The following is a 22722-nucleotide window of genomic DNA, read 5'->3' as shown; positions in this document are numbered from 1 at the left end:
GCTGCGGAGCGGCGAGAGCAGCGCGCGGCACCTGTCCGCCGAGAGCCGGGGCGCGGGCGCCGGCGCGGCCGCGGGAGAGCAGGGGGCCGGCGCGGCGCGCGCCTCAGTGCGGCTCAGCCCGCCCGCCGGGACGCGGGCGCGATGTGGGCTGGCGAGACGTGAGCCCGACGCCTCTCCGATGTTGGATATTTGCTTGGAAAAACCTGTGGGGACGACCTTGGTAAGGACGTTGCTTTTATTTGTGTTTGGAAATTGATCTGGGAACTTTTTTCTTGCCTTTTTAACCCCTCTGGTTTTGTTTTTGATCACGTACTCGGGGTAGAAACAAGAAATGCTGTGCTTTCATGCACTTAGGACTGTCAGACTTTTAGAAGACTTTTCCCCCTCTTTATGGATCTTTAACCCTTTCATTTCTAGACATAATTGTCAATTTATTGCAATTTCAGTCCTGGTTCTTGTCCACTCTGGTCAAAGTAATTCCACCGCGGTGGCCTCAGGTTTCCAGTTTCAACATTTTATTCGGCATCGTGACTCTGTATTGGAACTACCTTTTTTTTTTTTTAAGCTGGTTTATTTAAACCGTAACCGAGGGAAACACAATTTTGCTTTTTTTTTTTTTTTTTTTTTTTTTCGAGAGAAGAGCATCCTAGTGAGAGAAGAAGTGGCAGAGTGTGCAAGCTGCCGTGAAGGCTTCCCCAGCGCTCTGTTGACATTTTCACAAGCACACGTCCGAAGTGGGAATGATGCCCCGGCTTCCAGCTTCGACCAGCCACGGCCACGGTGGGGAAGCGTGGCCGCAGTTCCAAGCCTTTTTTTTCCCCTCCTTAGGAAAGCACTTTTTTTCTGAGCGTGCGGGAAGGTTTGCGGGAATATCCTGCTCCATGTACAAGGGGAAGCGGGACTTGTCCTGGGAGCCTGCTGTGTGTGTTAGAACTTTAGTTACAGTAAACTGTAGCGCATCAGTGACTTCTGGGAATTCGCACACTTTCGGATTTAGATGGAAAGGGCTATTTGCAGCTGAGGGCTCCGAAAGGAATCCTCTCCGGGGAATTCTCTGTTTGCCTTCTCCACCGCCCCCGCCCCCGGTCCCGGAGTTGGCGGGAGATGCCCGCAACGCCCAGCGAGGCGGCGGACCGCGCTGCCCCTCGGCTCCCTCCGCGCGCTCCTCGCCCGGGGTGCCCGCGCTCGCCTGCCGCGGGGATGCTGGCGGCTGCAGCCGGGAGCCGGCCGCCCGGCGCGGGGGCTGAGCGAGCGTGCGAGCGCGCGCCGCGCCGGGCAAGGCAGTTGTTTTGAAAGTTGTTTTGCCTTTGGGAGCCGCGGTGGGAAAGTTCAGTCTTCCCCATTTGGAAAAGGCGGGCTGGGTTCCGCTCCCGCAGCACACGCGCTTTCCATTTTTAGCTTCATTCAGAGGCAGACAGAGCTCCTTCCTCTTCCTCTCCTTGTTTGTGACCCTTTTCTGAGGCAGCTTTTCCACAGCGCTGAGGGTCTGGCGGCCATGACCCCAGGCGCTCTGGGACGCCGGACCGAGCGCCCACAACATTTTTCTACCGTGAGAGGTGAAGCCAGGCAGTGTTCAGAGGTGGATCTTGCTGTAATTTCTGTTTCTCCCTCCCGCGCCCCCCCCCTCCCGTGAAGTTGCCACTTTTTTTTTTTTCCTTTTTGACTAACACAAGCATTTAAACCCCTTGCTTCTTCAAGGCTGTTTGGGTCTCACTCAGCTGTACCAAGCGCTTTGCTGCATCGGCTTTGAAAGTCCCTCGGACTGCTGCATTAGTCACAGCCGCTCCGAGGGAGCTGGGAGCCAGCCACCACGCGGGACAATGGGGATTAAAGACCTTCCCCTTCTCTTCCAGGCTGCCCCCAAGTGCAGCTCCGGCGCTGTGACGGCTCAAGAGTTGGCAGAGGGCACCGAGGGGACCATGAAAATGGACATGGAGGACGCGGACATGACTCTGTGGACAGAGACTGAGTTTGAGGAGAAGTGCACGTACATTGTGAATGACCACCCTTGGGAGTCCGGCCCCGAGGGAGGGACCGCCGTGCAGGCCGAGGCGTCCTTGCCCAGGAATCTGCTCTTCAAGTACTCCAGCAACAGCAAAGAGGTAAGACTGGGGGTTTGGGCTGCAGAAGATTGCCACCGGAACCCCCCCCCCCCCATCTCCCTCCCTGCTTGCTCTCTCTCTCTCTCTGAGAATCTCTTAAGTATCAGCAAAGAATTGGTCCCTCTGTTTGCATCCCTCCAAGCTTTCTCTTTTCCCAAGTCAGTTCCTTCTCATTTTCTCCAGCCCTCCACCGTGCCATACCAATTAGTAAACAGTTAAATCCTGTGGCCAGGAGACTTGTCTTAGGCAAGTCTGGCTTAGCCTGCAGCCTGGGGTGGGTGACATGGCCGGTGAGCTTCCAGAAAGATCTGGACCGGCACCCATCTGCAGTCTTTGGGCGGAAAACACTTTTTCTTGGGGGAAAACAAGAAAAGTTGTCCGTGTGCTTTTTGTCTCCCTTTGGTCATTAGATGGCTTTATTCTTTTTAACGAGTGGCTTTATGAGCTGGGTTTCTAAAATTACTGTCAAAACCTTGACGCGTTTATGAATTGAGGCGACGGTAGGAGCCGAGAAGAGGGTCACGTAAAAGCGTGGTGTCCTCTGGCCCAGTGACTTCAGAGCTAACCACTGCTGATCTGTGGCAGCTCCTTTGCCCTGGCTGGCTGGCAGGCCCCTTCCTTCTCGGCCTCTGAAGTGGGCACCCTCTTTGTTGCTTCAAAGGGGCTGAAAACCCAAACTTGGAATGAGCAACTGATTTGTGTTTACCCTTTTATATAGCTATGACAGCAAGGCGTGATGTTTAGCTGTGAAATAACTTGCGGAACCACCTCTTGTTGGGAGCCCGTGGCTACTGTAGCTGCTCCTGCTACCAGCCTCCTGCCAGGCTAGGTTGAACAAATGGACCCCTTGCTTGGCTGGCCCACTGTCGGTTCTGTTGCTGCCTTCCCAGGGTAATGAGAGGGGCTGGCTGGCTGCAGGGATCCAGGTCTGCTGCTGAGACCTGGGACTGTTCATTACACAGCCATGCCAAGTCACTTTTCCCTTCCTTAAGGAACGGAGTTTGGAAGAATCCGGGAGCCTATTTGGGAAACACTTTGTCTCTTTCCTGTTTGTGTGTCTGAGTTGTGGTGTGGTTTTTTGTTTTGGTTTGTTTTTGTTTTTTGGTGAGGGGGATACATGGCTTTCTGAAATGAAACAGAGCAGCTCAGCTTGGAGTGACATGAAAGCGCAACCTTCCTTATTCTTTTCTCTGCTGGGAGAGTGGAGGCAGATTTGATACCCAGTGAAATTTAAATTGTCGTTGTGTATGAGTGTGACCCCAAATGTAACCCAGGAGGTCGGCCTTAATTATACCTCTTCCTGAAAGTAAGGTTCTTCTCAATAGAAAGTCTCTCTTCATATGTGGCCCTTAGAATCAATGTAGGATTTGTTTGGGTGTTACAACGTTTGGCTGTGGCTTTTAAAGGTGCAGTGTGTCCCCCACCCCCCCATATCAGATTTGATCAAATTTTTGTCTGTTTCCAAGGTTCATTTGTGTTACGTTGCCCTGTCCAACCCGTGGGGACTCCATTCTGCAGATCATCTTTGTTTTTTTTTTGGATTCTGTCATGTTCTGGTCTGTGTTCAGCTCTTAGCTTAAGTTTTTCAGTTTCCATCATTCTAGTTAAAAATCATGGCTAAGTCAACTAATGCTCTTAGATTATTTAGTCCAAGGTTCAGAAAGATAGTCACTTATCCAAAGGCAGAGAGTTAGAACGAGACGCAGGGCTCAGAGCAAAGTTCTTCTGTCTCCAAGAGCTTCGAGATCATGCTCCACTGGCCCCTCTTGGTGTCACTGTGGCTTTATTTATCGTCTTAACATATTTCAGCCTGATCCCTTATGAAGAGTGTTTGAACGTTTTTTTCTGTACAGCAACTCCCTATTTCGGCATGTTAAGCAACTAAAAGCCAAACAGTACCTGTGTTCCTGAAGAGAGGGGTCTTTGAAAACTAACATCCCAGGTCAGGGGTCCCTTATCCTCTTCCCCATATTTCATTTAACTAACTGAAACATGAAAAGCAGTCAGGAGACAACTTGAATGTAATCCGGTCTTAAGCTGACTCTGGAGTTTGTACCTGTTTTTCTCCTTCCTTTTGACACTGTGGGAAAAGACAGGTCCCTTGAGGGGGTGAAGAAAGATGGTGAAGCTGAGCCAGTAAGAGGGTGTGAGGCTGCGAGCTGGTCCCAGGATAGGAAGATTTAGGATTGCTGAGATGTTTACATTCTCATTATTCAGTTGGTTCTTGAAGTCCCACAGGCAGTGGAAAAAGGAAAAAAAAAAAAAAAACCTTCTACATCTAGTTTTTATCTGGCTGATTTATCTTATGCTTCTTTCAATGTTTTCATCTAAATTGCAGAAGATGTTACATTATGTCCTGTTGTGCTGACATCCTGGGGAATTTTTTTGTAACAAAACCATTTTTCATTATGAATTTGTGCTATGTGTCAGCACCTTTTTTTTTTTTTTGGTTTAAAAACAAAACATACAAATCATATTTCTGATCTTGCCCCTCATTTTTAGATTTGGTTTAGAATCATTCTGTACCTTTAATGAGGCCGTTCTTACTTCCTATTTCCAGAACTAAAACCAAATATAGACATGCTATTCAAAACTTTTAAAACTTTTTGAACAGTTGGGTTATTCTTTTATGGGGATTTTCCCCTTGTCCTCCTGAAATAATCTTGCATGAACACTTGACAGAAAAATCAATTTCAACATTTAGATTTTAGAAGCGGTGGCCTGTAAGGTTCCTGTCCTCGGCGGAGGGTTGAGGTTGCCCTCGAGGTACCGTGGCGCTGTGAGTCTGGCCTCCCCAGGTCGCGTGCTGATAAATATCAGGCTGATCACGGGGCCTCTGTGTCCATTTTAATTGAAGTCCATTATTAACTCAAGCCATCTGTACAGGTATCTCACCCTAACATGCAATTCCCTCTCACTCCTGCCTTTTATTTGGGAGATGATGTGCTGAGGCATTGCCACGATTCCTTTAATAGAAAGATAATGAAAGAGGAAACCTTCCAAAAACATCTCCGTTCCCTCCACACGTTTTAAAAACGGGATGAATTACAGGCTGGAGGTCTTGGTCCCCTGCAAAGTTCTAGTCTTCTCCACACGAATATCCGTAGAGTCAAAACAGAATTTTAACTGAATGAGTCATTTTGATGGGAGGGGGAAGAGATAGCTAGTCATTACAGAGATCCTAATGAAATTTGCCATGAAGATGCTCACATCCCATTTAGACCTGAATAAGGTTTCTGCTGAAAACCCACTTTGGGGGGGTGTGTGTTTGCATAGAGGTCAGTTTGCTTTACAAAAAAAAAAGCACCCTATATTGTCTTTTGCTGTCAGACCCCCCCCCCCAACCCTTTCAAAGCTGTCACATCTTTCATTTTGTACAATTGAGAAGAAGCACTCTTTTCTGTCTGGAAGCTGGGTTCTGTTGGAGTGTGTTCTGGAACTGAGGCCACTGCCGGAGACAGCTGCCGAGGTGGCAGGGGCTCTGCTGTGCCCAGAAGGCACACTCTGAGGCCTTCTAAAGCCACTCAGGGCCAACGTGTTCACGCTCACAGGGATACCAAGGCCCACTGCAGCCTGTCCCCAGCAGTCATTTCTTTAGGACCCTGGTCAGTTCCAGGGAAGTTTCCTTCCTGAGTTAGGTGAACACATTCTTAATTAGTCTTTTTAGCTCTGTGGAGTTCAAGGCGCACCCCAGGTTCGCCTGTAACGTCGGCTTGGCTTGCTCTCAGGATGGAACACTGTCACTGGGTCAGCAGGACTACGATTGGTCTTTTCACCCTACCATAGAGAACCTCCGGCTTCTATCTCTCCTCTCCTCCCCTCCAAAGGTACCTGGATGAACACGATAATCTTAAAATTGCAGCTTTTGTGTCCTTTTTTAATGACATATCAGACACAAATTTTAGATGAAGGAATTAGAAGTCTGCACTTGGAATAGATCTAGGTGATTTATAAACTACAAGATTTCTTGCAACATTGAAATTCTATGATTTTATGTCTCTAATTACATATACCAATGTGAGTTTCTGTATACTCTATAGCTCTGTATATAGTAGAAATTTGAAATGTTAGATTCTGTCCCATTCATTAAAGGTAGTCTGTCACTGAAGCTGCTGTTTTTTACTTTGTCTGGGACTTGAGGATTCTCATAGACCTCTCTAACACAACACACCGTCCTCCTTTTACTTGCTTTCGTGTCTTGCCTGTTAAATTGCATTTGTCAGGTTATAGAAGGCAAGAGTTGTTTCTAGTACCACTTTATATCTTCCTCAGTGACTAGCCCAAAGTTGTGTTCAAGTCAGTATTGGGTGGCTCATGCCTTCCCCAAATTCTTTTGTAGGAACAAGATTCTAATTGACTTCTTTTTGGCCATGAGAAAACATTGGTTTTTTTCTTAGTGTAAGCTTCATAGCTAAAAACCAGGAGGCCGATTCTGTAGAAGAATGGCAATTTGGAAGCCAAACCATGACCTGCATGTAATGTTCCTTGTTGGTAATCAGGCTCTCGCTTCTAAGACAGTGTCTGCAGGAGACTATAATTTAGAACAAAGTTGATGAACCAGTTGAGTACCTTCCTTAAAATTACTGCTTTAAAGTGGACATGTTGAAAATATCAGCTGCTAATTATTGGCTCACCAACAAATGGCATTATTTGTTTTTCCTGTTTGTCATTTCAATATTATGGAAGGTTCACTTAAATATGAATGTCAAGTGGTGTGTGTGTCATAGAAGTGAATTCCACAAATTTTCCACGTGAATTAGTTTAATAACATATCCTGAACAATGAGCCTCTTAGGAAGTCAGTCTGCTTAAACTGTGAGCATTTATTTTTATCTTAAAATGCTCCTGTCCTCCGTGGCTGTGCTAACAAACGCCGCCCAGAGTGATGACCTGTTCCCGAAAGGGCACATAGATGTAAATGAAGGCAGAGGAGAGGGATGAAATGAACATCTGTTTTTTTCAGCTCTCTGCCAGAAATTGTAAAGGACCAAAAATAACACAGTAACTTGCCAACCTTGTTTCAACTTGTGTTAGGGTGTACGAAATGGTCCTTCTCTCTCTTTCTCTCTGTCTTTCCAGTCTTATGCCCTGTTGACTTGTATCTTGCATAGTAAATTGTTTTAGAAAAAGAAATTATTGGCTGATAAGAAACACACCGGAAAAAGACTAGTCTGTCACAGCCACGGAGAGGTGCTTAGTCTGTATCCAGGCAAACAGAGGCTTAAATTCTTGGTGAGACTTCTTGAAGTACCTGTGTGAATCCTAACCAGAATGTCAGTTTCCGCTGAGAATGATCCATGAATGTGTCTACCGTTTCAGGTGCACATTGTATAGGAGTTACCAGGAATAACAGAAAGTAGAAATAAATATTTTACACTCACATACACACACACACGCATACACACGCACACCTTGATCTAATCCAGTAAGTAATTTCTAGGCTGTTTTGAACTTGAAGGAAATAAAACTGGGAAAGTGAGAGAATAAAACCAAAACAAAACTGGAACTGCAAAATGTTGCAAAGGACTCCACACAGAGGAGTTCTTTTGAATAGTGATGAATTGCTTCCTGATTCGTGGTTGGTGATTTTTTTTTTTTAACTCCCTCAGAAGAAATTTACGATCAAGGAAGAACTGGCACAGTTGACAAGTTTCTTTACCCAGGCCCCACAAAGTCAAAATGTGTGATACAAGCAGTCTGAGAAGGCCATCTCCTTAGATCTTAGAACCACAGCTCTCAGAACCTAGAGCTCTCCTCGGTATAAATTCTATTTCAAAGGATTTTTGACCACTGTTGAGTAGAACATGTTAGAGAAGAACAAAGTTATTTGCAAGATCTTTCTTCTATTAAAGAGAACTTAGAAGCTATACCAAAAAAAAAAAAAAAAAAAAAAAAAAAGGCCCTCATCTGGAATGAAAAAAGAAAAAAAGCATACTGTGTTTGGTTTCTGGTTCCTAGGCCTTTGTGGAACACTTAAAGAGCATTATTTTGGTTTCTGAGGTTAAAACTATTTTATGCCCCTCCAGCACACTGTGTTTATGGTTGGAGGGAGAATGAGAACTAGGAAGGCAGGAGGAGGGCTGACATGGTCTCTCGTCTTGATTGTGAAATTCTGCGTGCAGTGTCTGATTCTAAACAGAATGGCTACCTCTCCTGTTCTTGCAACATGCAAAGTCGTGATAAAAGTGAAGAGCCCGTAGTTACTGGAGAGTAAGCCTTTAAAATAGTGCAGTGCTTGGTTCGGAATTTTCTTAACAATCTCGGGCTTTAAAGGGTGGTGGTCTGCTTGTTCATTCGGTAGGCAGTAGTAATGGCTGCTTTATCTTCATTTTGCCATTGTTGATGGTGTTTCCCCTTGGGGATCCAATTCCTGGAACTAAAAAAGATGGGTGAACAGTGTACCATTCGAGTAATTGTTTCATTTGTCTACCCTCTCCCCCCTTCATTTAGGTTATTGGAGTGGTGAGTAAGGAGTACATCCCGAAGGGCACACGATTTGGACCCTTAATAGGAGAAATCTACACCAACGATACAGTTCCTAAGAATGCCAACAGGAAATATTTTTGGCGGGTAAGTAGGGAAAATTTTTCCAGACTCATTAAGTGAGAGGGAAGAATCCATGCTCCAAGAGCTGGGTCACTTCCTTTTTCAACCGGTGCTGAAAAACGCTGGGGCTCACCCCCATGCGTTGAGGGGGGTCTTCTTGGGCACTCAGGGGGGATTCTGAACAAGTGTGAAAGAACTGGTTCAGTGTTTGGCCCTGGAATAGCAGGCTGTAGGTGGCTCCTGACGGAGCTATGGACCTGACGTGAATCCTGATTTTTTTTTTTAATTTTTTTATTTTGCAACTCATTAGAGCTTTGTGATGAAAGGAAACAGTTTGCTGCCGGCTTCAAGGCTCTGTTCATTTGCATTTCTCTGCAAGGAAGTAGTAATGAGTCACCTAGCCTTAGATTTCACCCCCTTCCTGATTTCTTGCTGAGTTAACTTTAATTGAATGGAAGATTTATCATAAAGGAATTATCTGGAAAATGGATGTCCTTCAGGAAGGAGCTAAGCTTAGAGAGAGGGACCACACAATGAAACGGTTGGGTTGGACAGTGTGTAAATAACTCCCATAGGATAAGGACAGCGTATGTGCTCAGGGGTGGCAGTAAGCCTGCCTATAAAGATCTGGCCAAGACCTTGGGAGCATCAGGGTTAGAAAAGTACTCCCCACCCCCACCCCAACCCTTGCCCTGTGTACTTACTGGACATGGAACTCTGCAGTCAGAGACTGAATGAGGAGTGAACAGAGAAAAGTCAGACTGCTTTCCCTCTTCCCATAGATGCCCCTGGGAGATTCATTTTCCTCCGCTGAAAAATAAAGTGAGCATTTTTATGCATCCTTACATAAAGAGTACAGTATTTTAACTCCCGTAGGAAACGGCTGCCTGGTAATAAAAGAATTTTGGAGCGTGCTTGCTTTCACTGGGATGCCCAGACAACCTCACATCTTTTGGATGAGGATCATAATCGAGGAAGTTTTGAGTTTTTAGAAATGTTTTTAGAAATGTACTTTACCACTTCCCGAGCGGAGGAGAGCAGCTGGAGATTCACTAACAATCACAGTGTTCAGAATCTCTATTTCACATTCCCTCCGTGGGGAGGATGACTGTGCCTGCTTCTTGGCCTTTACTGCCAATAAATCCTTCCCTGAAGCGAGCCATAGAGGTGGACAGCTCTTGGGGTGCAAGGTCTGAATGAAGGCAGTTCAGCAGAAACGTCATTAACGGACGGTCACTTTCAAAAGAGGCAAGACGCACCTGAGACTCCCGGCGCCGTCCCAGTTCCCTGTTTCACTTACAGATTCACTCCTAAGTCACTGAAAGACTTTCCTCCCGAGGAGGATTTATTTGAATCAGCCTTTCACATGCAGAGGATATTGTAGGAGCTCACTTCCCACATGTTGTTAAAAGCATCCTGATTTTTGCTGGCAGGGATATGAACATCTGTCGTGAGCAAAGAAAAACTTTCATGCAAATTACACAGAGTCCAAGAAGAGAAGGGATGTTCAGGTTGAGAAACCCGTGACATTTCTTGTAACTGTACTGTGAGTCAGCAGGTTTTGAATCTGCTTGATAATATATGGAAATGCAGCGTTCTTGGTCCGTGTGCGTGATTTTGTTGGCTGGCGGGGGCGTGCGGGTGACTGCATGGCCTCCACGCCGCTGTTGTCCTATGAAGATCCCAGTACATTGTGGTCCCAGGAAGGCTGCCTGGAAGCAGCAGACCCATAGCTTTAGAAAGTCGCTTCCGCCCGGGCACTGGAACCCCGAGTTCCTGGAAGTTTGCACATCAGAGTAAACAAACTTGAAAACCCCTCCTGATAGCTGAACTCACCCAGCCTTGTTCCATTTTCTCTTAACAAAACACACCGCAAAAGCTCTCACAAGCTGCTTTGATGAAGCCACATGTATTTCCCCCTTCACAATTTACAGGAAGTTACTCTGAAAAGAAAGTGATTCTGGTGTTTACTGCCCGTGTTAAAGGGGCAGAGTTCCTTTTTATTTCTGATAACGTGTGAGCGAGACACAGACCTGATTCTTAGACTAGCCGAGTCAGTGGGTGACTAAGAGGAAGGCAGGTAGCCTGCTGTGCTGTCAGCCCAGCTCCTCCGCCCAGCAGCGCCCTACTCCTGCAGGGAGCCAGGTATTGACTCGGAGAAGGTGTAAGGCGACGTGCTAACGTCTCAAGAACAGGTAGAGAGGGGGAGAGAGAGAGAGAGAGAGAGAGAGAGAGAGAGAGAGAGAGAGAGAGAGAGAGAGAAGCCAGTACGCGCTGTGGAGGGGCAGGAGTTCCACATCAAGCCGGTTCAGTAAGAGTCTCATTTGCGTTTTTCTCTCTGTCTCTCTGCCAGTGCACATGTTGCCCACAAGGAACATGATTCTAGCACAGACTTTGAATTCTTCTTTCTCCGCAGTTTTGCGAGGACAGCATACTGCCTCACTGCTCTTTTCCCAAAAGCTCACGCCTGGAGCTCCGTGTGTGGCGCTTAGCCGCCTTCCTCCCAGATAAGAGAGCTTCTCTTTCTCTCTCTCTCCTTCTCTCCCTCTCTCCCTCTCTCCCTCTCTCCCTCTATCTCCCTCTCCCTCTCTCCCCCTCTCTCTCTGCCTGTCTTCCTCTCTCTCTCTCTCTCTCTCCCTCCCTCCATCTCCCTCTCCCTCTCCCCCTCTCTCCCTCTCTCCCTCCCTCTCTCTCTCCCTCCCTCTCTCCCTCTATCCCTCTCTCCCTCTCTCCCTCTCTCTCCTTCCCTCCTTTGGCTTGAAAGAGAAGCGCAAGACTGAACGTGTTTATCAGGAGAAGTGACTTCTCAGTACACTGCAATTCTGGCCTCTTTCCCCGCCACCGCCGCTCGCTCACTTTGTTATGGCAGGTGAATTTCACCTTTGCCCCACCCAGCGTTTCCACCACCAGGCCGGGTTCCAAGTATTCATAGGAACAAGTGTTACTTTAGGACTTGGAGGGTTGGGGGTGGAGGATGTTTGCCTAGTCTAAGCCTTGGGCGGGGGTGTAGGAAACGCAAGTACAGAGGCCATAGAAAAAGCTGAGACTCCGTTTGACGCAGTGGGCCTGGTCTCCTACCCAGTGACTCAAAGCACTTGGAGTCAGCATAATCCGAACTGAAGTCCATAGCTTCACCCATCAGCCGCTTACCGCTGCAGCGAAAGTAGCACTCGCCCATGGTTTGATCGGTTTGGGACAGCTTCTTAAATGAGCTCTGGGGTTTCATTCTTCTGTTATTTTTCCCGAACATGAAAAGACGATAAAAACTGAAATGGAAAAGGTAACTGCCAAAATATGACTTACCTGTTTCCGCCCTCCTTTCTGCTGATTCAAGACTCCTCTGGCTAAACCCATCTGATTTTTTTTTTTTTTCTAACCAGCCACCAGGGGATCAAAACTCACAGGAGGTCCTGACTGTGTTGATTCTGAGAGAGGGGCTGAGGATGGGATGGGGGGCCGTCTTCCATGGCTCTGGGCTGACTTCCTGTCACATAGCTTGTCTGGCTTCTCTTTTGGACAGATCTATTCCAGAGGGGAGCTCCACCACTTCATCGACGGCTTTAATGAGGAGAAAAGCAACTGGATGCGCTACGTGAATCCAGCGCACTCTGCCCGGGAGCAAAACCTGGCTGCGTGTCAGAACGGGATGAATGTCTACTTTTACACCATTAAGCCTATCCCTGCCAGCCAGGAACTCCTTGTGTGGTATTGTCGGGACTTCGCGGGAAGGCTGCACTACCCTTATCCTGGAGAGCTGACAGTGATGAATCTCAGTAAGTGGATTACAGAACAAAAAAATAGAAATGTGCCAGTACTGTCAGTTCTGCCCCCGTGAGCTAATAACACGTTGGTTAATTACATGGCTTCGCCATCTGTTGGGCCAGGTAGGTGGCTTAAACCAGGGACTAAGACAAGGAAGAATATTTTAGGCCCTGTTCCCTTTCATGAAACTGGATTATTTAAAAAGCAAATTGAGAGCTGAGTTCAGAAGGTGCCAGGAACACACACACATACACGGATCAGTTATTTGATCAGAAAGGGTCCGGTTGGGAATACAACAGGGATTCATACAGGCTCGCTGAGACCTTGAAATATTGTAGAGGTGCACATTTGAATATAAAGTTATGGTCTGATGTAGAACATCGTACAATTATTTCTAGAAAAATGATGTCATGATTTTTCAAATACTATTCCAAATGAATAACCCTGAAGATGTCATATCTTAGCTTCCTTCCTTATGGTAAAATTAATTAATCTGCTCTCCTGATCAGTATTACAGTAACCACCTATCACTTGATCTTTACAAATTCTCTGTTGCTTAGGTTTAGAAGCTTTTACTTTTTTATTTGGTGTTAAAATTGCTGCCATGACCTCTTTCTACAAAAGGCTACTTTGTTTCACTCATTCTCAAGTGATTTCTATGAATGATTCCAGGATTCCCATAAAATCCTCACCTCTGTTGTACCTGCAGTTCTTACAGACTGCTAAATTTTGTAGCAGTTGGGAAAACTAGCTCCTTTAGAGTTAAGGGAAAGAACTAAATGCCGAAATATTTGTCACTTTTTGTTGTGCTGTCATGTCAAACTTAAAGAAACATTTCAAAAAAAGGATAAAAGTTCCAGTTACCCTCTACCCAGTTTGACCCATTCTTGCTCTGCAGTCCCATTTACTTTATCTGAAGGGTAAATGGTTCTAGCCACATTGTCACCGCTAAGACATTTGGAATAAATATTAATTTTGACATAAATTGGAATTTTGAGTTCAGTGTTGGGACCAAGGACCTTTATCCTAGTCATATGTAGTCCAGCTGTATAGTCACTTGGGGTTCATTCTGAGGTCTGAGGTGTTCGGTTTACTGGATCTTAGGATCCCAAGGCTGTCTTGGATGTTTTCTTAAAATCCGGGACTATGACACTTCCAGGCTTTCCCCGCTAAGATCGCGTCTTCAGGCTTGTCATACACAGAGAGAGATACACAGGGCACACTATGGAGCTTCCCGAAAAGTTCTTGCAGGGTTTGGAAACCAGCTGGCTTCCAACGTGAGCGACACCACTGTCACCAGGCCCCAGCTCAAGGTCGCCGTTCTCGTTTCTCATGCATCTGCAGCCGAGGTGCTCTGTCCTTCTCCTTTGGCCAGTGCATCCTAGAAGCCACGTGGCATCTGCACGTGCCTGGCCCAGTGCTGCGGGCCTGGCGGCAGAAGTCACAGGGGCACACTCAGCGTTCTGTGGAACAGGCCAGGGCGGCTCGTGGGAAGCGGTGCTGCTTCCTCCCGAGGGTCTCCTCCCGGTGTTTGAGTTTACTCATTCGTGGGTTCAGGGCAAGTCTTTACTTTTTATCTTGTGGTGGGTTATCTATTTATTTATTTATTTTACACACAGTACGTCCATCTGGGGTGACCCACCCCAGTGACCTGCTTCCTGCATGCTTCCGCCACCCTGTGCCAATCACAGCGAGGTTTCAAAGGCCTGGCATTTTTATTCCCCATCCAAAGACGCAGCACAGTGTTTTATGAGTCAAGGGCTTATTCTTTGTGTTCTGAAGCGAGTGTCATGCATTCTGTGAAGTGACACTTTTGTTCTTCTGCTTTTATTTGTTTGGTTTTTTTTTTTTTCCCCCTAAATGGTGATTTAGCGTTTTCAAATAGCCTTTCATTGTCCAATCCACATAGCCCAGAATGTTAACAATACCCGGTCACATTGCCGGGCTCCTGTTGCTGGTTGTGAAACCTGTTGTCTTAGGTGTGGCAATGGATGATGATTGAGACTCTGATCAGGAAAATTTCCACTGTTTCATCAGGCCTAATGGGTAGAGTGTGTCTCCAGCTGAGTCCCTGAATAAGCTGGGTTTCCATGCTTAGAGCACAGTAGAGGGCCAGGCCAGACTGGCCGTGAGGACTTGCACGGCAGCGGTTCAACTGGCAGGGTTCTGAGAAGGGAATTGAAACAAACTGAAATCAAGAACAATTAGCAGCCAGCAAATCGCAGAATGTTTTTTATTTTTATTATTTTTTTAAAAGAAAGAAAAGGAGTAAACGAACTCTTGAGCCCCTCACTCCCAATTTGATGGAGGGGGTATTTTTTTTTTCCTATTTAACTAACCCAGCTAGAAAACAGTTGACCAAATTATAGACTTCTAAATGTTAATCTGCTTTCTCAGTTTCAGTTGAAAACAGACTTTGTTTTGCCTACTGCAGAACTTCTAGGTTCTTTCTTGTAGTCTTGGGGCTTCTTATTATAGATCGAAAATGTGAGTCGGCATAATTAAGCCATTCAGAACCTTCAGAAGCGGTTCACTCTTGAAATGACTCCGTCCGCCTACAGCCATTTAAGATTGAAGAACAAAAACAGATCTTGATTTTCTTTTTCATGTTAACTCAAGCTGCTGCTGAGTGAGAGTCAGAAATGACACCAGCTCCACTGATTACTCAGCTGCCGAGGGAGGAGTTTTGCTCGTGGACCTTCCTCCTGACTCCAAGACGTGGCACCTGCAGAACGTCTTGGGCTTGCGTTCCGCTCTGGGTGCCCTCACTGCAGGGCGTGCACGTCCCTGGTTCTGAAGGCAGCAGAGATGATGACCGGGAATGGTGGGTGGACTGCGTACTGAGCGCTGGGCTGTGTATTTGGCATGGAAAGTTACAAAGTCTGGCTTTCTTATTTGTTGGCCCGCTCGTTGGCCGGCTAGCAGTTCCCAGATTGAATGGTATCAGGGAGCTTAAGAAAAAGAACACTTGGCTATGGATGGACTTAAGCTTTTGTAAGTCTTTGAGTTTTTAGAACGAAGGGAGTATTGAAGCCATTGGGAGAATCAGGAGACTTGGGTGTGATATGCCACAGGAGGACAGCGCTGAGTTAGGAGAGCGAGACTTCTGTGTTTTCCTTTTACCCGGATGGTATCTTTAAAAGAAATGCTTCCACATTCGCTTCTTTTTCACCTCCCTAAAATTCTATCCGGGATCTCCTGAGATGCCTTGCCTATCAGCATTCTCTTCCTTCACCGTCTCAGCTTTAAAAAACAAAAGTGACAATTTGAACTTCCTGCCTGCTGGGCCTCTCTGAAAGGCTGATATTGGCCTGATAAGAGGGTATTTATTTTGGTTTAGTGGCTTCAGAAATCCCTCTCCCTCAACAAGTTTTCCATCACTGCTCCCATCAGCATCTTCCCTGATAGGAGTGGTTGTGCCCGTGTTTATTCTGGGGCCACTGGGGCCTCCGGCTGCCCAGGAGTGACTGATAACAGCTGGCAGCAGATAACATTCTCTCCCCCGATCTGCCTGGAGGATGGAGTTCCACAGTGTTTCTAGCCCTGTAAGTCAGGCAGGAACCCTCCTACAGATGCAGGGTGCTTGTCACAGGCTGCCATCGCGGGCGTCCCCACCACACACTCCTGGGGCGGTGTCCTGACCTGAGTGGTGGCCTTCGAGTTCACACTGAGTTTGCTGTGTTTTACTTTTGGTTTCCAGGGAAGGCTGAGCAGGGGATTTTTGCTTTTCCCTGCTCTGGCCGGTGTTTTCCAAAAGGCATCATGTGTTCGGGCGTGGGGGATGGGGAGGGCTAGGGCCGGCCAGGGGGCACAGATGGTCTGGAACTGTCTGCTTGCCGCCACCTGCGCTCCTACCTAGGCTGTGTACCGAGTAAGGAGATGCCCTCCCTGGACTAAATGCCTTCCTCTCAGCTGCCTGTTTTCCCTGGTGCTCTGAGTAATTGAACTGGCTTGGGAAGTACCTGTTGTGGTTTGGCAGGAGTGACTGTCGTGCCTTGGGATTCCCGGGACGGCAGTGCTGGGAGCCCTGGGCAGACCAGACAGAGCCCGGGAGGACGCTGGTGTGCCTAAGGAGCGACCTCCACGTGGCTAATCGGGCACAGGCAGTTGGAGCCGGGCCTTATCAAATTCTTATTAAACAAGAACCCAGGCGAAAATTGATGACTGTTTATTACTTGAAATGACTCTTAATCTTTCACATCTAGTTTGCCGCGTGTGTTGATTTCCTTTAGGTAAACTGTGAACATCAGAATGGCTTTTATTAACTCTGACAGCGCCCCCTCCCACCCCACCCCACCCCCGGTGTTTTTCCATGGAAGCGATCTGGTTCAAGCTCAAACAGCACTTTCCTATCGTGCAGTTCGCGCTAATGGAAACACAGCCAGCCCCGGGGTGCTGTTTGTGTAGAGACGCTGCACCCTTGTCCTCCGAGGAGGAAACGGAGCAGCACCTCTGAGCGAGCGCCCCGAGCCCTCTCGGGGAGGTGCTAGAAGCCAGGTGTCCGGGGCTGGTGTCGCCAGCTGGCACTCGGGTTGTCAGCAGATGCGCTTGGCTTCACCTGCCCTCTGAGTGACAGCCCCTCTCTCCTTTCTTACAGCCCAAACGCCGAGCAACCCAAAGCAGCTGAGCACTGAGAATGAACTCTGCCCCAGGAGTGTCCCAAAGAGAGAGCACAGCGTGAAGGAAATCCTCAAGCTGGACTCGAACCCCTGCAAAGGCAAGGACCTCTACCGTTCCAGCATCTCCCCGCTCGCTTTCGAGAAGGACGCCGACGGCTTCCGAACAAACGGGAGCCCCGACGTGCCCTTCTACCCCCGGGTGGTCTACCCGATCCGCGCCCCTCTCCCTGAAGACTTTCTCAAAGCCTCACTGGCCTACGGGATGGAGAGACCCACCTACATCACTCACTCCCCCATCCCGTCCTCCACGACGCCGAGCCCCTCGGCCGGAAGCAGCCCCGACCCAAGCCTCAAGAGCTCCAGCCCCCACAGCAGCCCGGGCAACACCGTGTCCCCGCTGGCTCCCGGCTCCCAAGACCTCCGGGACTCCTACACTTACTTGAACACACCCTACGGCGCCAGCGAAGGTTTGGGCTCCTACCCGGGCTACGCGCCCGGCCCACACCTGCCGCCAGCCTTCATCCCCTCTTACAACGCTCACTACCCCAAGTTCCTGCTCCCGCCTTATGGCATGAATTGTAACGGCCTGAGCGCCGTGAGCAACATCAGTGGCATCAGCAATTTCGGCCTCTTCCCGAGGCTGTACCCCGTCTACAGTAACCTCCTGGGTGGGGGGAACCTGCCGCACCCCATGCTCGCCCCAGCTTCTCTCCCGAGCTCACTGCCCTCCGAGGGAGCCCGGGGATTGCTGCAGCCCGAGCACCCGCGAGAGGTGCTTGTCCCGGCCCCCCACAGTGCCTTTTCCCTCACCGGGGCGGCCGCCAGCATGAAGGACAAGACGTGCAGCCCTACCAGCGGCTCTCCAACAGCGGGCACTGCGGCCACGTCCGAACACGTGGTACAACCCAAAGCTACCTCAGCAGCCATGGTGGCCCCGGGTGGGGGCGGCGGCGGCGGGGGCAGCGATGAAGCCATGAATCTCATCAAGAACAAGAGGAACATGACCGGCTACAAGACGCTGCCCTACCCACTGAAGAAGCAGAATGGCAAGATTAAGTACGAGTGCAACGTGTGCGCCAAGACGTTCGGGCAGCTCTCAAATCTAAAGGTAGGCTGGAGACGGCACCTGCTCCTGTGTGTGTGTGTGTGTGTGTGTGTGTGCCCGTGCCACACTGTGGATTCGACGGTGCTTTTTCTGCTGCCTCTCGCCCTGCGGCTTTGCACCAGTTCCTTCTCCTCTCCTGAAGCTGTAGGGTTTGGCCTAGAAGATCTAAGGTCCCCGCTAGCCTGGCACTTAGGTTCTTTTAGCTCCAGCAACACGAAGCCTTCTAAAGGTGTCAGGGCTTGCTTTCTCCTGTTGGAGACTTCGTCTCGCTGCTTTTTCTGAAGACGTGTGCTTCAGAGACACCCAAGTGCCCGAGCAGAGTCCAGGCATCTCAGAGCGGCGCTTAACCTTGCGGCTTCTCCCCAGGTCCATCTGAGAGTGCACAGCGGCGAACGGCCTTTCAAATGTCAGACGTGCAACAAGGGCTTCACCCAGCTCGCCCACCTGCAGAAACACTACCTGGTGCACACGGGAGAAAAGCCGCATGAATGCCAGGTACACACAGCTGTGGCCCTCTACCGAGAAAGTGTCTATGGGATGGCCCTCCCGTGTCATGTGGAGCCTGTGACGCAAGGTTTCTGCCTTGTCACGGGCGGGTGGCTCTGCTGACGAGCTGAAATGAGGACACAGCCAGCTTCCAGTGGGTGGGAAAATGGCAGGGGAAATAAACAGCTTGTGTGTGGCGTGCCCACATCCCCCTGTTCGCTTAGCAGGTACCACGGCGGGGGAGCTGGGTGTCCGCTTGTGGGCTCGCCCCTCCCGTTGGCAGTTCCTAATCTCTTGGTGTTCCTGTCTCCCTCCTTGCCCTCTCCCCCCCCCCAACCTCCACCCCACTGCAGGTCTGCCACAAGCGATTTAGCAGCACCAGCAATCTAAAGACACACCTGCGACTGCACTCCGGGGAGAAACCTTACCAGTGCAAGGTGTGCCCTGCCAAGTTCACCCAGTTCGTGCACCTGAAGCTGCATAAGCGCCTCCACACCCGGGAGCGGCCCCACAAGTGCGCCCAGTGCCAGAAGAGCTACATCCATCTCTGCAGCCTGAGGGTCCACCTGAAGGGCAACTGCCCCATGGCCCCCGCCCCCGGGCTGCCCTTGGAGGATCTGACTCGAATCAACGAAGAGATCGAGAAGTTTGACATCAGCGACAACGCGGACCGGCTCGAGGACGTGGAGGACAGCGTGGACGTGACCTCCGTGGTGGAGAAGGAGATTCTGGCCGTGGTCAGCAAAGAGAAAGAGGAAACTGGCCTGAAAGCGTCTTTGCAAAGAAATGTGGGGAGCGGACTCCTGTCCTCGGGGTGTGGTCTGTATGAGTCATCAGAGCTGACGCTCCTGAAGCTGCCTCGCACCAACCCACTACCTCTGGTACCGGTAAAGGTCAAACAAGAAACAGTGGAACCCATGGATCCTTAAGATTTTCAGAGACCGCGTGTTGTGTGTCGTTCTCAAGTTAGGACTGGGCGAGCCAGGGTGCCTGCAGCCAGCGGCCTGTACATACTTACGCAGTTCTGCAGAGCGCGCGGGACGGGGCAGTTCCCCTCACCTCTCTGGAATTAACGAAAGAACTCCAAAGTTACTGAAATCTCAGGGCATACAAAGAGGCAAAGACAATATATATATACATATTATATATATATATATACTTATTTACACCCACGTCTATATATTTGAACCCGTGTATTTTGAATATTTGTGTGGATACATTTTGCATAGCCTTCCTATTACTAAGACTATTGCCTAGCCATAATTATTTTTTCAATGATTATCCTTCATAATTTATTATACAATTTATCATTCAAAAAGCAATAATTAAAAAAAAAGGTTTACAATGACTGGAAAGATTGCTTGTAATTGGAGTATAAATGTTGTATTTTTGTCCTGTGGCCATTCTTTGTAGATAATTTCTGCACAGCTGTTTTTAAGTATCTAAGATTGAGTCAAGAAATTTGTGACTTCAGTCAACCTCTCTCGATAATAATGATTTGACATGAGGTCTTCAGGTCTTGGTGTTGCCAAAGTTGGACAGTTGATGTGTTAACTGATGGGATTGTACCATTTGAGCAACCTTGAATCAAGTTGGGGATATGTGTGCAGAATGACCCAGTGATAACTTGAGTACAAAGCGATAAGAAAGGGAATGGCGTATGTTTCTGTTGAGAGTTTATGTTTGACGAGGAAGGGGACAGGAGGGCTTTGCCAGCCTGTCCCTCCCCGCCCCCCAAGCCCTGTGACTGTGCCGCGTGGCCACGTGATGTTGCTATCTGAAAATGTGAAGGAGCCAAAATGCCATGGGTAAATCCACTGCGAAACTCGCCCAAAGCACAGGTGGCTTTGTGTGTATGAGGTCTGGGGGAGGGGGGTGTTTTGTTGTTGGTTTTTGTTTTGATTTGAAGTCCAAACTGCACCAGTGTGGTGCTCTACCGCGAGGGATTTGACCTCCTTGGGCTCACGACCACACTTGTAAGAGCAAACACACAGAGAAAAACGGGTAAAAGCCGGTTCATGAGCGTTCCTATCCCCGACGCACCAGTTGTATTTTTCTGTCAAACTCTGATTCTCCTCAGTATTTGTGTTTTTCCATTTTATGGTTAATTTAATTGAAGATGAAAGGGCATTGCGAAGTTGTTCAACAACAGTTACCTCATTGAGTGTGTCCAGTAGTGCAGGAAACCGTGTCTTACTTAGCAATTTGCTACTCTCCTGGAGGAGCCCAGTCCGTGTGCTCAGCAGAGGTGGACTGCGTGTCATTCCGTCTCTCTCACTCTGCCAAGCCCAAAGCCTACATGTTGGCATTCAAGGTGTAGCAAAGAATGATGTGTATTTATAAATCTATTTATACCGCTCTACCGTGTGTGTATATATATAATATATTTATGACCACTTAAATTGTGAGCCAAGCCATGTAAAAGGCCCTGCTTTTCCTAAAGGCGAGAACAAAACTCCTTTCTGAGACTATGCTGAATACTTGAGCGACCTCCCAGTCGCATCACTCATGCTTGGGCACCCCCCCGTCTTGCCTGTTGTAGTGAGGCCTGAAAACCTGGTGCCGAGGTGGGGACCACATCCCAAACCAGGGAGAAAGGAATAGGTGACCTTGTGGGGTCGAGGGTCATCCAAGACAGCTTAATTTCTGTTCTGTCACCTCCCCGTTATGTGGTCACACCCGAGTCACAGAAAGAAAACTCTCCCAATTCCTTCTCCCACCACTGTCACATCTCTGTAGTCCTATCCCTCTTGGCTATGCACTGATTGGTCACTATTTGGTCCACTTTATGTGTTTGTTCAGGTCACTTTGTGTCAACCTGCAGAAGTTGACAACAATCTTGAGTAATCCAGGGAAACCCAAAGCCTTATTGATCAGTCCCTGTAACCAGCACCACTGACAAGTTCTGAAGTGTTGGTGTTTGACAAACCAAAGCCTCACAGTGACAGTGACACCAAACGCTTTTTATTCCCACTCCTCGTTTGTTCTGTTCCATCCTTTTGTGCTTGCTTTATTTGAGGGTTTTTATAAAGTCTTCTTGCTCCTCTTAACCATCTTAGGCCTCTTGCATGTGAGTGTTGAGCCCACAGTCAACAGTGGTTTTACTTTCTTCCTCTACTCAAAGTTAAAACTGACCAAAGTTACTGGCTTTTTACTTTGCTAGAACAACAACCTATCTTATGTTTACGTACTGGTTTACATTGTTATTTATGTGCAAATTGTCAAAATGTAAATTAAATATAAATGTTCATGCTTTACCAATGCTTGTCTGGTGTCGTGAGTGAAGGGCCACTGAACAGCCTCTGCTCCATGCTGTAGTGGCAGCCCCAGGGCAAATGCTGAGCGGGACACAATCTGCCTGTCCCCTGCCCCTACACCCCATGCATGTCCAGCTGCACCAAGCGCCTCCGCCTCCCTTGGGAACGGTCCTCAGGAGTGATCTGACAGCACTGATCTGTTGTGTCACATGTAACTCCCAATGGTGTATGACTGGTGTTTAATTCAGAGCTGTAGAATGTTTCCTAAGCAAAGCATTTCAAGCATAAGGGAGATTCGTTTGCTTTTTTGGCCTTTTTGATTGTTTTATCTTCTTGGTGGACATGGAGTGGCGAGGAGGCAGAGAAGACAGATTAGTTCTGGGCCTGACCTCCTTGTTGGGCAAGAGGTGGCCGGGGGTATGGGGGTGGGCACACCCACTGCTGGGCACAAGGATACTTGTCCTATTGGTGATGTCAGCCATGGGTATGTGTACATCCCATTGTTCTTTTCCTGTTATGGTCTTAACTTAGGAAGTAGATTTGCTACTTATGCATTTAAAATGAATTTCAAGAAAGCCGTTTTGCCAGAATCTGGGGCTTGCTGCTGTGAGACCCAGGGGTCACGGTGGTGTGACCAGGTGGCTGCAAAGGTCACGTTTAGTCATAGATGCTCTAGGAACTTAACCTGTCTCCAGAGAAGACCATAAATAAATGTGAGTCTCATTTGGCAGCTGTGAGTAGGAGAAGCTTCCAGAAAGGTGATAGCACCCTCAGTGAAAAACCTAAAACAGTCTTGTGTTTTCTGTTTCATTCATTCCCAAGTTCATGGTTCCATTCCCGTGCTAA

The 22722-nt window shown here is 48.3% G+C and overlaps 1 protein-coding gene and 1 long non-coding RNA gene across 3 annotated transcripts; one reads left to right on the top strand and one right to left on the bottom strand.

Annotated features, from left to right (window-relative positions):
- The first annotated feature begins 36 nt into the window (after window positions 1-36).
- Window positions 37-21876, top strand: PRDM1 (PR/SET domain 1). Of its 2 annotated transcripts, none has more exons than XM_002714871.5 (7): window positions 37-220; window positions 1854-2102; window positions 8552-8671; window positions 12168-12420; window positions 17007-18136; window positions 18500-18628; window positions 18973-21876. In XM_002714871.5, exons 1-7 carry the CDS (start codon window positions 179-181, stop codon window positions 19546-19548), a joined length of 2499 nt encoding a protein of 832 aa, XP_002714917.1. In that variant the 5' UTR covers window positions 37-178; the 3' UTR covers window positions 19549-21876. The 2 variants fall into 2 exon arrangements, with proteins under 2 accessions (XP_002714917.1, XP_008261553.2); XM_008263331.4 differs by lacking the exon at window positions 37-220 and adding an exon at window positions 1400-1579.
- On the bottom strand, window positions 8094-10570 carry LOC138849789 (uncharacterized). The gene is made up of 3 exons (XR_011388961.1): window positions 9665-10570; window positions 9352-9457; window positions 8094-8477 (listed from the first exon to the last, which is right to left on the bottom strand). It is a non-coding gene; the product is annotated as an uncharacterized lncRNA (long non-coding RNA).
- Window positions 21877-22722: the final 846 nt, after the last annotated feature.

This window comes from Oryctolagus cuniculus, chromosome 5, assembly GCF_964237555.1.
Source record: "Oryctolagus cuniculus chromosome 5, mOryCun1.1, whole genome shotgun sequence".
NCBI lineage: Eukaryota > Metazoa > Chordata > Mammalia > Lagomorpha > Leporidae > Oryctolagus > Oryctolagus cuniculus.
Note: the sequence above shows the minus strand (reverse complement) of the source record. Positions and strands in the feature narration are given on the sequence as shown.

Coding starts and splice junctions, on each gene's coding strand:
- PRDM1 (XM_008263331.4), top strand. CDS start 1,496: ATGACCCCAGGCGCTCTGGGACGCCGGACCGAGCGCCCACAACATTTT. Junction 12,421..17,006: donor GCTGACAGTGATGAATCTCA/GTAAGTGGATTA, acceptor CCTTTCTTACAG/CCCAAACGCCGAGCAACCCA. Junction 18,629..18,972: donor AAAAGCCGCATGAATGCCAG/GTACACACAGCT, acceptor ACCCCACTGCAG/GTCTGCCACAAGCGATTTAG.